General features: G+C 40.2%; 1 protein-coding gene across 2 annotated transcripts in view; it reads right to left on the reverse strand.

The window, feature by feature from the left end:
- The window catches only part of Cxadr (CXADR Ig-like cell adhesion molecule), a 60,741-nt gene extending 57,855 nt beyond the window's left edge, over positions 1–2,886 (reverse strand). For both annotated transcript variants that reach the window (XM_071615120.1, XM_027929267.2), the window contains exon 1: positions 2,726–2,886. In XM_071615120.1, coding sequence (XP_071471221.1) covers positions 2,726–2,768 — 43 coding nt within the window. In that variant the 5' untranslated portion in view covers positions 2,769–2,886. The remainder of the gene's footprint in view (positions 1–2,725) is intronic.
- Positions 2,887–17,804: the final 14,918 nt, after the last annotated feature.

Genomic DNA, 17,804 nt, shown 5'->3' on the forward strand with positions numbered 1-17,804 from the left:
TTCCAACACCAGTCTAAGCTCTGGAGAATATCCTAGAGCACTCACAGTGCCTGAAAGTATTCACCTAAGATCATGAAGTTTAAAAGTGAATAAGAAAAGTCTTTAATAATTGGTATCCAATCAACCCAACAACAGGTTCTTAATAAATGACAGGTGGCCAATGGCAGAAATTAGGATTTTAATTAGAGGTAATCAAAGAGAAAAATGGCTGTTTCAGACACATAATAGCATAGTGATAAGAGCACAGACTAGAATGCAAATTTATGCCCTGACAAGTTTAGTTACATAACTATTCCATGCCTCAGTTTCTCTGCTTACACAACAGGAATAATTATAAGAAATACCCTCAAGGGTTATTTAATAGATTGAGTGCATGCACAGTCCTTGGAAAAGAGTTTAGCATTTAATAACTGCTGAATCAAGGGTTTAATACTACTACTGCTACTGCCACTGCTCTACTGTTGCTACTATTCATGACAGTCAGACTTGCTGCCACACAGGCCTTAAAAATGCACCAGAGGGCTGGGGATATGGCTCAAGCGGTAGCGCGCTCGCCTGGCATGCGTGTGGCCTGGGTTCGATCCTCAGCACCACATACAAAGATGTTGTGCCCGCCGAAAACTGAAAAATAAATATTAAAAATTTTTTAAAAAATGCACCAGAGAGTGGCTGGGTTTGTAGCTCAGAGGTAGAGTGCACGTGCCTCCCATGCGTGAAGCCCTGGGTTCGATCCTCAGCACCACATTAAAGAAATAAATAAATAAAAATAAAGATACTAAAAAATAAAAAGGCACCTTTACAAAAAGAAAAAAAAAATGCACCAGGGAGTCTCCTCACCAGCTACAGTATACCACAAAACTCTAAAGAGACAAATCTAGATGAATAGCTATCATATAGCACTGTAACTTTTAATATGCAAGCCTTGTTTTGCTAATATAGGATTCAATAATGTTAACAATGAACTTGAGTTCACAGCAATGCATTTCTACAGTGGTCTGAAATATCTAAAGAAATGCTTGAGCATTTACCAATTACACAGTTTCTGAGTTGTTTCTTAAGTCGCAACACTGGGGGGAAAAGAGTTGTCCTGTTTGGCAGAAGACGTTTATCTTATAATAATATAGGTATTCGCTGTACCCTAATGTACACATACGTCATGAACAGAATGACTACATAGTATTAATAAATCCTCAACTGGGATTGTGCCTACCAAAGTGAAGTATTCTGGGGGAAAAAAAATTAAGTCTAATTACCTGAAGACCCCCCCACCCCACCCCGGGGCGGGGGTGGGAGTATCTCTACACGGTGGTTTATATTCTGCTTGAGATACAGTCTAGGACTTTTTTTTTTTCCTGACAACACAAACCTTATGTTTTCAACTTTAACTTCAGTTTAGGCCTTGACAAAACAAAGGTGGGAAAGTAAACTGGTTATTTGACATTTTTTTTTCCCCCAGGAGATTTCTTTCGAAATTTCAGCCCAGCCTAACTGATATGTATCCAAAAAAAAAAAAAAGTGGAGGTAGTGCTATAGACTCAGATCGAAGATTAGACTTGTTAATAGAATGTTGATCCCATGAGTAATGCTCACAGCTGTGGCATCCAACAATGAAATTAACATTTCAACAGGAAGCTGAGAGCCATCCCAACAGACAAGGCCACCCGATATTGCTGCAGAGCACTTTGAAAGAAAAAAAAATTCTTCCGTAGGCTACATAAAGTATGCCTCTTAGAGTCCCACCTATGGATTTTATTTTATTTTTTAAAGAATCATTCAGTTACAAAAGGCCGCAAGTGCCTGGACTAAGATCAGGTGGTTAAAACAGACTTGTGGAAACAGATCAGTTTTTTCAAGTGTCAAAATATTTACGCTAATGGTCCACGCATATTTTAAATGCCTTTTCTCCTCCCAGAAAAAAAAAAAAAAAAAAAAAAAAAGGTGCAGTCAAAAAATGTACTTGGCGAGTCCTCTAGGAATTACCCCGTACAAGTTGCAATATCTTATCTTTAATATGAACCAACTCATCACAAACTCAAACCAAGGTTATTAGATTTTTCCTTTGCACTTTGCCCAGGACCGCACAAATCGATACCACATTTTTGCAGGCACCTACTTTTGATTTCCCACGGTCTACTCCCAATTTCCCCTCTAGGTAGCAGCCTCTTCTATGAGACCACGAATGTCCAGGCTAGTGTTCGTCCAGCGCCTCTTTCCTAGAGGTAGCTTGGACGACTCGAGGCTTGGAACAGCTCAGTGTCCATTGAATAATGGCGTTCGTAATTCAGCCTCCCGGCTTGGGCTACTCGACACCTGAAACTCGCAGCCCAAGGCTTGGAAATCGGGTAACGCTGGACCAGGGTTAACACCGGAATAGGCAGGAGCAAAGAACGCAAAGCAGTACCCGAGGCAGAGAACGCTCCAGGAGACAGACCAGGCGCGCGCGGTGCGCCGCGCCCACCCCTCACCACCTCGCTCGGTCCTCAGCCCTGCCGTGGCACCTCAGGCACCCCACTCCCCCGGAGCTGTTCCCTTCAGGGCCGTCCCACCCACCCGGCTCGCGCGCTCGGCATTGCAAAATCACTCCGGTGCAATTGTGCCCACCCGCCAATGCCGCAGCGACCCCCAAATCTCGCCCCCTCCCCCACACCCATTGTTCCCGGGTGGCCGCGGGCAGCGAGCGCCCCCGGGCTGGGAGCGTGCTGGAAACCAAACAGCGCCCACTCACCCGCGACTCCGCACAGGAGCACGAAGCGCAGCAGAAGCGCCATGGTGGCTGCCCGGCCGTGGGCGGCGGCTGCAGGTAGGCGGCTCTAGCTCGGGTTCTGGGTCTCTCAGCGCCTCGCGCGCTCCCGACTGGCAGGCGGCGGCGGCACCTCTGCACCCCCGCCTTCCCCCGCCCCCTCTCGGCAGGTGAACTAGCGTCACTTCCGGCAGCAGTCGGAGCTGGGCAGTAAGTGCCTGCAGCACCAACCGCGTGGGGTTGCCATGGCAACCGGGTGCTGCGCGCCGCCGCACGGGGGACACTTCAGGTCCAGTACTCCTCCGACTGCATTGCGGGCCATCGGGAGTCGCCTGGTAGCCTCCTCCCACGCCCCCAAGCGTAATCCGGGGACCCAGCCTTCATCTCAGTTAAATCGGTGCTTGTGCCCTAGGATCGGGCCGGGCTGCTGAAACTGCAGTCACGCCCTCCCTTGGGGCGCGGCGGTGGACAATGGTTGCTTGCCTCTCCCCAGGCCTGTCGGTCCGCCGGCACCCTCGGGGTGGTAAGGGGCGCAAGACTCCAGCCGCCGGTCCCACCTTCCGCGATGCGCTGCGAGAAAGAGAGCTGGGCAGCCCTAAGCCTTAACTGCCTTCTTACTGACTCGGTGGGCTGATGTAAAAGGCGCGAGAAAAGGCTTTTTTTCCTTCTCTAGTAATGACTGAACCTATCAACTGCGGCTACGATTTGGGAAACGCTCAGTTTTTTCCTCATCGCATGTGTAGGATAGATATCCTAGCCCTGAAATTGGCCAACAGGGACATTTAAAAGTGAGACTAAGTGGGGGCAGGTCAAGGCTTTAGGTAGGGTGGGTTGTAGGGGGGTCTGGAGAATTAGGGATCTTCAAAGTCTCCTCAACCCTGCAGTGTCGCTCCCGTCTCCTGGTGTGCTCCACGGACTCGTTCTTGTGCTATTTTGTGGCTTGTTCTTGGTTGCTTTTCCCAGATAACGTTTATTTATAACTGCTGAGAGACGGGGTTGCACAATGGTCCCAAATCAGAAGTGAAGTAGAAAAAAGCTGCAGTGTTGCGCCATGGTTAGAAGAAGCTTGCACTCCTTGTGGGCAAGTTATCCAGAAGTGCCACAGCAGTGAGACCTGGTTCTGTCCCTACAGGCTTCCGTACAGCCCAGTCTCTCCTGCTGGTGACACATAGGTCCACTACAAGCTGCCACTCCATACTGACACTTCAAATTGACACTCTGAAACTAAAATTGCCATCCCTCCCTCCTGACCTCTGCCTTGACAACTCTGCAAAACTGGTTTCTTAAAATCCTTATCTGACCACCTAGGTTGACTGTTGACTCTTTGCATTCATATCTACCTGTGCTCTTGACACAGCATTCCCTAACCATACACCAGAAAGGTTAACCCTTTCTTTGCTCTTATACGATTGTGTAAAGCATAATGTGTAAATTGAGTGCTACAGATACCAGAAATTAAGAATGAAATGGAATAAAAGAATTTGTCATTGCCTGATTTATGACTATCAGGTGATACATAAGTATTCAGTGAATCACAACCACTGAAAATGGTATAACTTCTGAATCTATTGTTATTAAATCCTGACATTGTGGAAAGACAAAAGCATGTTTGGTCTGCATTAATGGCATAGCTTGCTCGTGACAGTTATGTTTTGTTCCCTGGTCCTTTCTCTCTTCCTCTCACCCACTCTCTCCTCCTTCACTTCCTCCTCTTTCTCTTCATCTTCTTCTTCTATTCCTTCTCTTTCTCTTCATCTTTGTCCTCTCCTCCTTCTTCTTCTCCCTCTCCCCTCTCTCTTTGCCTACCAGCCACCTTGCCCTATGCTCCCGATCATTTTATTCTACACCACCAAAAGCTAAAATGATGGGGGCCAAACAACCATGGACTGAAACCTCTAAAACTATGAGTCAAAATAAATCTTTTCTCCCGTGACACACAGGTCCACTACAAGCTGCCACTCCAAACTGACACTTTAAATTGACACCCTGAAACTAAAATTGCCATCTCTCCCTCCTGACCTCTGCCTTGACAACTCTGAAAAACTGTTTAAATCAGGTATTTTGTCATAGTAGTGGAAGGCTGACACACCACATTATACATTATAAATAGAAAAGATCAAGCATTAAAGTTGTTTCTCTCCACAGTTTTCTGAAAACTTTCCTTAATATGCACTGCTCCATAGAAGCACACATTTGTCATAATGTTGCTAACCTTAGGTCTCCAGAAGAAATCAAACCCACTCTTCAGGAGTCATTTCAACCACTTACTAGAATAAATCTTAGAAATTATCCAAAAGAATTTTCATTTTACTTCTCTTCCTGGCACTTTTTCTTGTAATCCTCACATTTTGCCTCCTTCTGTGGTAGGAATTTGCATATCTATTACTCATTTCTCTTACTCTAAATATTTCTAGAAAGCAAGAAAAGGCATATTAGGCATATTATTCATTTCAATTGGAAATTGAAATGGAAGCACAGAGCATCTTAGGTTCTCAAGTGTTTGTTGAATTAAATATTTTCATATATTAAAACATTTTTATATGTTAATATAATATCATGTTTAAGTATTTATGCAATTGCAAATCATTACATTTGATGTATCTTTTGAGAATGTACTTCTTAACAATGTAAATTTTATAAACTTACTGTTTTCTGCCTCTTGCTGAATGCAAAATTTTACAGTTGTATCATTCTGATATAAGTAATCATAAAAGGAACACTTTGTCTTTTAGAGAAGTATTGTTCTTTGAAAAGTTATAAGAAATTGTCTTTAGTTCTTGGATTGTGACTAACATTTCATGTAAATAGTTGCTAAAATTATGCAGTTAGGTGAGACCTATTAATGACACCTTAAAAAGGTTTTGTGCTGTTGTCAGCTTGGAAAATATGTCTTCTGGAAGCTGTAATGAGATTATCTCATTAACCCTGGAACAGTCAAATTATTCACTGTTTTGTGTGCTTAAACCAAGCTAGAAAATAGTGCACAATCATTAAATGAATTATCTTTTCTTAGTAAAGTACCAAGCACTCCACGTTGTACAGCCTCTAAACCAACAGAAAAGTGATTCCTGGTCCATCAAGACAGTAGTAATTAGAGAGACATAAATAACTCTGTGGTTAATAAAACATCCATCCTTATACAAATTTGTCAGCAGTAATGGATCTCTGAACACACCCACACCAGAGGTAATTAAAATTCTATAAGTACATTCAAAGGTTAATTTATACTTAAGAATTAAAGAATTATCACCTGTCCCCAGCCTAGACTATGAAGGCATATTGAGTCAGAAACTTTTTTTTTTGGGGGGGGGTACTGGGAGTGAATCCAGATCCAAGGGTGTTTTACCACTGAACCACACCCCCCCCCCAGTCCTTTTTATTTCTTACTTTGAGACAAATTCTTGCTAACTTGATGAAGGTCTGGCCAACTTGCTGAGGCTGGCCTTGAACTTGTGATCCTCTAGTCTCAGTTCCCCTCCATCCACCCCCAATGCTGAATCACTGAAATTACATGGATGTGTCCCCACTTCTGACTCTAAAGTCAGAATTTTTATATATTTATTGTGTGTGTGTGTGTGTGTGTGTGTGTGTGTGTGTGTGTGTGTAGTGCTGGGAATTGAACCCAGGGCCTTGTGCATGCAAGGCAAGTACTTTACTGATTCAGCTATATCCCCAGACAAGTCAGAAATTTTCTATCACTGTTGATTTTTATGTTTTGGGGAGAAACCATAGTGCTGTTTTAATAAGGAACCAACGTTTCTCACTTTACTAGCATTTACATTACTAAGGACATTGGTAATACCATCCAAAAGCTATGTAAAGTAAAGTACCAAGTACCCCACGTTGTTTAGCCTCTAAACCAACAGAAAGGTGATTCTTGATCCATCAAGAAGGTAGTATTTACCCCTAAGCAATGATTTTGTAAATATATACAATTTTAGTTTTATGCCATGTATATAATGTTTACAAATTAACCTTTAACCAGTGACCCAAAGTCTTTTAGATTCCTGTAATACAGACTGCAAAAATGAATACACAAAGTGATAAATTTATACAGTCCAAAATTGAGCTTTTATTTTATATTATCCAAGAAAAATCTGTTTCTTCTACTTTGTATACAACCAGAGATATAAAAATTGTGCTCTATGTGTGTAGTATGAATTGTGACGCATTCTGCTGTCCTATATAACAAATTAAAATTTTAAAAATGAAAAAAGATAAATCTGTTTCTTCATATTGCTTCCCTGTCTGTCTCTTGTCATTTCATACTAGTTTTCTTCGTCCGATTTCTGGTAATTCATGGATTTCTGTCAAACAGTTAAGATAGTGTATAAAAAAAAAGAAATATGGAAATTCTGGGCTTGTAGGTATTACATTTTCAATGTGGCCTCAGATTAGGTCTTTTGAAGGAGGACCCCATAGTAATTGCTTTAAAAAAAAAAAAACTCCGCTAATTTCCAAGCCTCAAGTATAAACACAGTTATAAACGCAGGGTGGCCAATGTTCTGGAAAGACTGGAAAAGGATGGGAGCATCAATTTAAGTACCCATTTATGAACTTTTATGTAATCCCTATGCATTCTATAGGGTATTCCCCCAACTCACTGGTTTGATGACTCCTTCTCTGAAGACTTTCTTTGTGGCACTGGAGATTGAACGTGCTAGGTAAATACTCTACCATTGAGCTATATTCCTATCCCTTAATCTCTCTATTTTCTCATTTCACAGAATAAACATCCAGTCTAAGTCATAGTGCACAAGGGATAGAGATGAGATCTCGATGTTTAAAACTATTTTTAAATTAACTATGAGTCAGTCTCCTTCTGTTCATCCTTACCTCCATCCCACTCTCAAATATCCTGATACTACCAAATTCTGAATCTCTTAGAATGTTCACTTTGACTACTGCTGGCTTAGAATCCGTTTTCTTGAGTATGTTGTCAGAAAATAATCATCTTTCTGCATTCTAGTCCCAAATTTAGATATTATCTTTTGTCCTGTTTTCTTTGTCCTTCCCCTCAGGTCTTTTGAAAACTCCATTTACTATAGTTTTGTTTTTAGTGTTGAGGATCAAACCTGGAGCCTCATGCCTACAAGGCAAGCACTCAACCACTGAGCCATATCCCCAGCTGTATTTACTGTAATTATAATGAAGTTTTCATGAGAAGTGGAGGTGAATGTGTTAGAATCTTTACCTCTCCACAGAAATTTGCCCTCAAATGCAGTGAAATGTCCCCATGCATATTTAAAATTTAAAAGTCTAAAAAAGAATGAACATCTTCATTCTTCTGACTCTCATATTCCTCTCCTGATTTATATTGTAATTTAACGTGTTTTCTGTCTGCCTTGTGAATAATACATTGTCATGTTTTTCATATAGTCAACATTCAGTTAGATTTTACTATGTGTCTTTTTTCACTGTTTTATTGTCATCTCAAACCACTTCTTGATCTTTTTCCTTCTTTCAGAAGTATGTACTTTCCAAACTTCTTCACAGACAATCTCTTTAAAGTAAAAGATCTGTGTTGCTTATGTTGGTCTAAAAGTATCTGTGTTATCCCTGAATTCTGGAGAAATCTCAATATTCAAGTTCTTGTTGAATGTTGCTTTTCCCATATTCTCTAATTTCATCCTCTGGGATGCCACTTAGGTATATGTTACACCTTCTCATTCTATCTTATTTTCTTTTATTTTGCATGTATTTTATATTCTGAGCTGAATTCTGGGTATGATTGCAGTTTTATCTACTAGTTAACAACCTTGCCCTTCAATTGTACTGAATATTGAATCTATATACTACTTTTTATGGGTTGTATTAGCTTTCATTACTTAAGAAAATACCTGACACAGCCTACTTTAGGGGAAGAGAGAGAGAGAGAGAGAGAGAGAGAGAGAGAGAGAGAGAGAGAGAGAGAGGGAGGGAGATTGAGTTCACAGTTTTGGAGGTTCAAGGTCATTAGTACCTGCTTGATTCTGGGGAGAGCCCTGTGGAACATGGTGTATAGTGGGTGGCAATGGAAAGAGCACATATCTGGGACAGGAAGTTACATCTCAAACAAGAAAGCAAAGAACTCTGGGTGGACTTTAGAACAGGCTTAGACTTTTAATGTGATGGCAAAAGCAGACCTAGCTATGAAATGAAATTACAAAAACATTATGGTAAGAAACTAATGACCGGGGAAGGGATCAGTTCTGTTCCCCTCTCTCAGTCTTTCTCCAAGAAGCCTAATGAACCATGGTTCCCTACATTTTGGATTGTAAATAACTGCCCTGGGAGTCTGACTACTCCCTCTTGAAATGTAACAGATGCCTGTGAAAAGGGCGTTTTCTTCTTATCTATCTGTAAGCATGCTTTATATTAGAAACCCTGCACAAGGCCTTCAGCCGCATAGATTAGGAATGTTTTTTTTTTTAAGAAGAAAAAGCCCCAATGATAGGATGGGTCTCAGATGATGTCAAATAACCTATACATATTGTGAGAAATTATGGATCAGGGCTCAGAATTGGAGTTTTTGTTTTCCTCTGGGCCTGTCGGTATAAAATAAAGTTTGGAGTTCTCTTCCTCTCCAAGTGCTGCTTGCTGTTTCTTGACCTGTTTCCTGCAACACTGGAACAAGTCACTCTCCATAGCTCACTACAGAAGACTGGTATTCCCTTCTAAGAGCAGCACCCTCAGGACCTAAGAACCTCCTACTGGCCCCACTTCTTAAAGGAGTTCATCGCCTTCCAAGAGTGCCACCCTAGGAGTCAATACTTTATAATAATCACATGAATGCCTGGGAGGAACAAGTAGTCCATAGTCAAACCATAGCATGGGTTTTAATTGAAATTATATTTTCATAGATATTTATTCTTATTTTCACATCCATTGATTTCTTATTTTCTGCTCATACTACCAATTTCTCTTCTACTTCTTAAAACACAGCAACTGTACTTTCTATATAATATACTTTTTTTTTTTTTGAGAGAGAGAGAGAGAATTTTTTTAAATATTTTTTTTTTTGGTTCTCGGCGGACACAACATCTTTGTTTGTATGTGGTGCTGAGGATCGAACCCGGGCCGCACGCATGCCAGGCGAGCGCACTACCACTTGAGCCACATCCCCAGCCCAAATATACTTTAATATAAACATATATTGTACATATATTATGTACAATAATTAGATCGTCTGAAATTTTTCAGTGTCTCACTTTGTTTTTTGTTGTTCACACAGATTCTTGTTCCTCTTTTCGTGTGTTTTATGATTCTTTTTATTGTGAGCTCATGTTTATGGAACTTTATCTGTGTGCATTATTTGAAGGTTTGAAATTCTCCTTGAGAGAGGATTTGATTTGGCTTTTGCCAGGATCCTAGGGCACTGCTGACCAAAGTACATTTCTAAGTTTGTATCGGAAATGAGCCTGAGGTAGGGCTTCTACTTATAAAAAATTCTCAAATGAGGTTCTTCACCCTCATTTTTTTAAAAATTTTTTATTGTACTGAGGATTGAACCCAGGACTTCATGCATGCTAGGCAAGTGCTCTACCACTGAGCTACATTCCCCAAACCCACTTTCAGAGATTTTCTACTAAAGTTGGTAGTGAACTTCATAAGGAAAGCTTAAAGAACGCAAGTCATAACGCCTGATGTTGATGACCTGCACACCCATAGGGTATTTGGAGACTAGATGATTTAATGTTTGCATAGCACTCTGGGCATTAGAGATCAAAGATACTTGGTTTACTCAGCACTAAACCTATTTAATTTATACCCAGATTATAAACTTATATATTACAGAAGTGTATAGTCTTGTGTACTTTACATTTCACTGGTCTCTTTTTGGCTGGAGACAGCTTTCTGTCTGATAATAACAATGCTTTACATTTATAGGCAGTAAAACATCTTTCATCCAAGGAGTTCAAAGAACTCAGTAATTATGACTCATTGTTCTTTAAATTATCTCTACAAAACTGGAGGTGGTGTAAGTATTGACCAGACACTTCAGGAGTCAGAGATGGAATTCAGAATAAATCCCCCTTTCTTTGATTATACTGTAACCAATAGCACACATTCCCTCCCTATAAAGGTCTTCAAGGGTTTCAATTACATTTACAAGAAAGATAATAATTCTTAACTCCGAAGAGTGCAGTGCTTACCTGCCTCTCCAAGTTCATCTGCTACAGTAACTACAGCCCCTTTGCAGATGCTGTTCCCTCTGCCTGGATACCTACCACTTATCAAGTGGATATCTTCTAGTGGATGCCTTCGCCTTTCAGTTCATTGTCCCTTCCCAAAGGGGCACTTGGGCAAGTGTACTTCCAATTAATTCAAATTCTAGCATTATTGTTTCTAAAGCATAGATGGATGATGGAACATGGATTGTACAAAGGTCAGTTGCAGATTCTATGGGTGGAACTGGTATTTTAGTTTTAGGGTATTTCCCAGTCAGAACACTTGCCACAATTGCAATTCATATTTGAATGCATTCATTGTTGGATTGTTTAATGAAGGCCTACCTCACTCCCCCAACTGTATACTCCATGAAGACAAGGAGCATATCTGTTTTTCCTTACCATTGTAACCCCACCATTAGTTTAACACTTTGTGCTAAATATGGAATTTACACAGATTTATCACTGAATTAATTTGTATTAGTGAAAATGTTTGTTTGTTTGTTTGTTTTTTTCAGAATTTGAATCCAAATCCTGGAACTTCAACTTGAAATTGACACTCTAAATTATCACTAACATATTTCAATAAAAGAATGTGTAGAATATATGTAGCAACTTACTTTCAAATAAAACCATTCAAACTGGAGTAAGTTGAAACAAATTAGAAAAGTGGTGAAAGCAAGAGAGTTCAGAAAAACTGAGATTGAGGAGAGATACCATAACTAATGGGAAAATTATCTCTGGTCCTTAGAAATAAGAGATTAGACAAGAAAGCTACTAGACTGTTTCTGTAACAGGAGGCCCCACTTGAATCCATGAGGGGGACTCCTCTCTCACATTCCTTTAGCTCCTCTGTAGATTTTTTTTTTTTTTAGCGCACTTGAGGTGAGAAGACTGAATACATCAGAGCCGTCTACTCTCAGGCCTTATTGAATGGTTCACATCTGAGACTCCTGGAGATCTACTGTCAGCAGATACCTTAGTCATACTGTCTGGGTGCTCAAGTGTGACAGAATGGGCAAGAATCCCTTTTCTTCTGAAGTCAGGCTCTTGGGTTTAGTACAAATAACAATCCACCTCCCCACTCCCCTTGGCACAGGGGCCTATCATAATCCTATCTGTAACTTGAGAAGAAAACTTGAGAGGCAGTGTGAAAGATAGATGGGAAGGGGATGGAAAGAAACCAAAGGAAGAAAATCAGTGAAGAAATCATTGCCATGGTCTCAGTGAACGCAGGTGGGTCTGAACTCAAGTCATGGCAACAAATGAGGTCTGAGAGGATTTGGGAGAAGGACTAGAAAGATTTGAGCCCAGGTGGATGTGGGCAGTGAGGACAAGGAGACATCCAGGCTGTCTCAGGTTTCTAGGTTTGGGCAATCCCTGGGTAAGTGTGCTATTAACTAAATGGGGAAGAGCAGAAGAGCAGGTTTAGTGGGTCAAAAGTTAGGTTTTTGGCGCCCGAGGGACATGCAAATGGATCTGCCAGAAAGAGAGAAGACCTGATTTAGGAACCTAGATTACACTCCTTTGAGGAATTAATTTGTATTTTATATCAGTGGTAAACCTTAATACATCTCATAACAAATATAGTTAATTTCCCATGGAAGCCCACAGATGCCCATTCAGCCTATAGTTTTCCTGAAAGAACATGATGAAATGTCATTTGTAAGAATGTTTCTGTGGGGACTTGCATTCACCTGGCCAGTTCAGTACTACAATGGAACATCGTTTCTTGCTCTGATACACAATTGTTAGTTGAGACTTCTTTGCCCAAACTTCTTCTCTTCCCAGTAACAATGGAACATAGATTGTTGAAGGGTAAGTAGCAGGTTCTATAGTGGGGAGTTAGTTCTTTTTGCAGGTTTAGGGAGAAGGGGCTACATTTTCATTTGAAGAAGTGAGAGGGAGAATTGGCAGATGTTTCAGGTATGGAAAAGTGATTTAGCATGTTTGGGGCTGGTGTGATGGAGTGAAAAGTTGGAGTGAAGGACCCTGATTATTGATAGAAGAGTGAGTCATGGATAACAAAGAATGAGACGCCTGGGAGCCACAGATCCTGGGCCACTTTGGTGACCTTAGTAATGGATTTGGGAGGATACCAGTCATGCATCCTGCTAATCAGTAGTGAAAAGAAGGAAGGTGAATAGGAGGGGTACCCAGGAACAGTGGGACTAGGCAGGCAAATGCTGTTCTGTTGACACCAGGTGACTCCCTAGTTAGGATAGCCAGTTCTATGATATGTTGATTTAATGCAGGGTTGCTGGTAGAGAGAACATATACTTCTGATGAATCAGGCTCTAAAGGACTAGAAAGCTTATAAACTTCCGATAAAGGAGGAATTCTATTATTCTGAAAGTAAAAATTCTGTCTAGGTGATCTTAACTGGCCCTACTCTTACAGGTTTAAAAGTCGGTTAAGACCATTATTTGACTCAGTCATCCCACTCCCATGTTTATATCCAAGGGACTTAAAAATCAACATACTACAGTGTCGAAGCTACATCAATGTTTATAGCAGCTCAATTCATAATAGCTAAACTATGGAACCAACCTTCAAGAGATGAATGGATAACAAAATTGTGGTATATATATACAGTGGAATATTACTCAGCCTTGAAGAAGAATGAAATTATGGTATTTGCTGGTAAATGGATGGAACTGGAGAATATTATGCTAAGTGAAATAAGCCAGTCCCAAAGAACCAAAGATGGAATGTTTTCTCTTATATGTGAATATAATTCACAATAAGGGGGAGGGGAAGAATAGAGGTACTTTGGACTAGACAGAGGAGAGTGAAGGGAGGAAAGGGGCTGTAGGGGTAGAAATGATAGTAGAATGAATCAAACATTATTACCCTATGTGCATATATGATTACATGACCTGTGTAACTACATCATGTACAAACAGAAGAATGAGAAGTTATACTCCATTTATATATGATGTGTCAAAATGCATTCTATTGTCATTAGAACAAATAAAAATCGATAAATAAAAAAGTCAGTTAAGAATTTCTTATTCAGAAACACTTGAAGCCAGTGTGCTAATGTATACCTGTAATCCCAGCTATTCAGGGGGCTGAGGCAGTAGGATGGTTTGAGCCTAGGAATATGAGACTAGTTTGAGCAACACAGCAAGACCCCATCTCAAAAAAAAAAAAAAGAAAGAAAAGAAAAGAAAAAGTACTTGAAACGTTGAAGTTCCCTTATCATTAAAAAGCATTTGTGTTGATGTTAAGCATCATGATTTCATTTTAGTATAAAATTTGAAATTTATTGTATTTAAAAATAAGATGGTTGAATTTATTCTTTTTGTGTGTGTGTTTTCCTTTTTCCCCAATGCTATTGTTGAGCAATGATAAAATGGAGGAAGGAATCTCCTAGGAGGTGTCACTAAAGGGAGATGAATTTCTGCTGTGTCAGTGAGTCAGATAAACTTCCCATTTGGCAGGAGATACTGGGTAGGTGTGGCCTTTGGTGCTTTGTAGAAACTTGAGAAAAATGAGGAAATAACATTTAAACATATTTAATATGCGTTGATTAAAAAAAAACTTTGGTGGCTGCAATTTATAGCATCTTAGTTTTTGTGTTATTCAGATGGAGATTAAATGCTCTTTGGCTTAAACAAGTAGAAAGGCACTCAGTGCACATGTTGGATTTTACTAACCCAATAGGAATTTTCCAGACTCTGTTCCATAGATGTGTTAGACCATCTTTTTTGCATTCTTTATTCTAATATCATGCATTTCCTACATGCTGGATTCAGGAGAGAGGTGGACTTCCGGTGAAGAGTGCGATCCTATCTCCTATTGCTGTCAACACGCGGCTGCTGGTTTCCTGACATTCTTTTTGTGTAGATGTTCTATCATGCAGTAAAATTGCTTAATGGACAGGAGAAAAGTCAAATGGACAAACATTGGCAACTCAAATAAAAACTCAAAATGGATAATTAGGCTTAGACTGCAGAACTGCAAAAACCCATCTGCCGGACAACATGCCTATAGTTTCAAGTCCAGCTTCTTGTAACAGTTACTAACACTCCAATTAATCTCAAAGAAAGATGAGAGCCAAGCAAAGGCAGAAAGAAGGAAGGATAAAAAAAAATTTAAAAATAACCAGAATATGTTGTGATCTTCAACAAAATAAGATCAGTTAAATAGTTAGCCTCCATGATATCCCAAGCTAGTTCATTTTTATTCATTCGACACACACACACCAACAAGGCTCCAAGGAACTTCGAGGCATTTTTAAGCACCTACATTGAACATAAAAAATTAAAATATTAGGAAAAGCAATGTTTTTTTTCTCCTTAAGCCACCTCTAGTGTGCTGTGGCTGGGTGAAAGTATGAACCCAAAGTAGGGTCTTATTTCCCATTAGAGGAAAGATCAGTGAAATAAGAACGTGGATATATCCAAAGATGGCTACAGAATTGGGCCCTTTTCGCAGGCAAGCTGACGTTAGCATTGGTAGGTTTGACTATGGATGACCCAGTTGATAGCCAGAATAGATTGTCTATAAGAGAACTAATGGATAGTAGTTTGACTTGGGCTGAATTCCTCCAGAGGTGGACCCTGAAGTACATGTTGAAGTCCAGGTTGGAAGGTGACCTCAGGAAACATGGGCAGGGGAATTGGGAAGTGAGACAACCATGGAATAAAGTCATAGAGGATATGTTTATGAGCAGGCTAACTATTGGGTCAGTCCCATTGGGAGAGCCTGGAAAGACTAATGTGTTAGAGTTGGTCTTGGAGTTCCTTATTTGAGGGGTAAGTAGCTGAGATATTTATTCACCATCTGCCAATAGTTGAAGGCTGTTCCAAGAGGCATTAACTCCCAAGCATTCCTCATCTGTCCCTTAGGAGTTTAGCACTTCAGCCGCTGGAGAAAGCCCTCAGGCAGTCAGCCTTTGGGGCTTACCTGTAGGAACTGTGGGGCCAGCAAATGCTGAATGAATATGGGAAAGGCACCTATAGTATTCACTACATAATTTTTCATTTTTTTGTTGGTTTTTATTTGTGTGTGTGTGTGTGTATTATCAATGATTCAATGATTTAGCGAATCAAAGTTATTGATCTCATTGGAAAAAATAGCAAATGCAGATATGTGTTTGATTTTGCATTCAATTTATTGAGATTTTCACCTGAAGTTCCACAGTCTCTATCTTTAGGAATTCATGCTGGTTTATAGAATATTTTTACCTCTTTTCAGCATGTTGTAAGACAAATACAAAATGGCTGGGACCAGCTAGAGAATTATCAATCTTGGATGGTCTTATGAAAGAAAGTGTTGTGAGATCTGAATGACAGAGTCTGTAGTTATATGGAAACACCGTGATCTTGATAGAGGGATGGATAGCAGTCCTGGAAGAACTCAGTTATATGAAGGAGGAAAAGTCAGGTGTTAATAGGGCATGCAAAACCATCAGAATGTCATTGTAAAGGTATTGTGCCGGAGAGATACCTAGAGACTAAAAAATAATATCTTTCCAAATTAGGAGAACGGTAGACCCTAATTTGATACTGATGTGGCCATCCAACAGTCCTGGAGGAACAGCACAATAGTCTATTTTATTTTGCATTTTGTTTAAGTAGGTATTGCAGTTATGACTCCAACTTCAGTAGGCACAAAAGGATATACAAGTAATTTTTTTCCTTATGCCTGACTGCTAGTCATCTAGAATTCCTTCAGAAGCAGTAACTGCTACCAGTTTCTAGCATGGTGACATGAAAGGCTGCGGGAGTGATAGTCCCTGTACCTAAGAAAATGAACCATTACTAAAACAGTATTCACAATTGCTACTGTGCCTTCATGACCATGGAAGAAAGGCAACATGATAAAACCAGTAAGAACATCCATGATGCTTACTCCAGGTGACAAAGGAGGTTTTTTGGTTGGTTGGTTTTGGTTTCTTTCTTGCATGTTGTGATATGAACATTTTTTCCATTGTGGTGGGTGAGGCTTCACTGTACATTCCTGTGGCTGGGTTACACCTTGAAGAATGTCTGGTGACCCTCTGGTGAGGTCTGTGTGTGTGAAGATCCTGGCTTCTGGTATACACCACAGGCTAGACTGGCAGCAGTCAGGTTCACTGCCTAGAGAGAGCCTTTCTCTTAACTGGGAGCTAGTCAGGGTAGACACCATAAAGACATGGGAATTTTGTGCCTTTTTTTTTTTGAGTGGACCTGTTGCTCCAGAGAAAAATAGTGATGGCAAAGCGTTTGGCCTGCATGAGGCCACCACTGAGTCACCAAAGTTGAGGAATGGGAGAAAGGATCTATGACTTGTGCACCAGAAGTTCCAGTTCTTGGGTACCAGAAATATGCGTGTTTCAGAAAATTAAATAAAATATTCAGTTGTGTAAAATACTACTTCTTGATTAGTTTAAATAAATTGTGGCCACAAACCCCCACAAAGAAGAAGGAGGAATAATTGTCCATGATTCAGCATTTTGATGAACTGCCAGTGCTTTGTGGTTCTTTGTCATCTATTTTAACCATCCTGACTTCCTTTAAGTATTGCCACTAAGTCCCTAAAATCTTCCTGATGACCAGCCAGTTTCGGCCTTTGGTTTGGAGTATGGGTGTGTGTGTGTTTGTATGTGTATGTTTAACAAGTTTGATATCTCTGCTTGGCCTTAGTCACTTAGGGAGAAATGTGCACACAGTAACGACAAGACAGATTATAGACATGTGTTAGTTCAGGTCCTTCAAGAAGTTGGTGTCATGAAAACAACCTAAGTGTCCATCAACTGACGAACCGATAAAGAAAATGTGAGATATATATATATATATATATATATATATACACATACACACACACACACACACACACACACACACATACACACACAATGGAATGCTATTCAGCCATAAAAAGACTGAAGTTCTGTCATTTGTGACAAGAAGGATGGAAATGAA

The sequence above is a fragment of the Marmota flaviventris genome, chromosome 8, assembly GCF_047511675.1.
Source record: "Marmota flaviventris isolate mMarFla1 chromosome 8, mMarFla1.hap1, whole genome shotgun sequence".
Taxonomy (NCBI): Eukaryota; Metazoa; Chordata; class Mammalia; order Rodentia; family Sciuridae; genus Marmota; species Marmota flaviventris.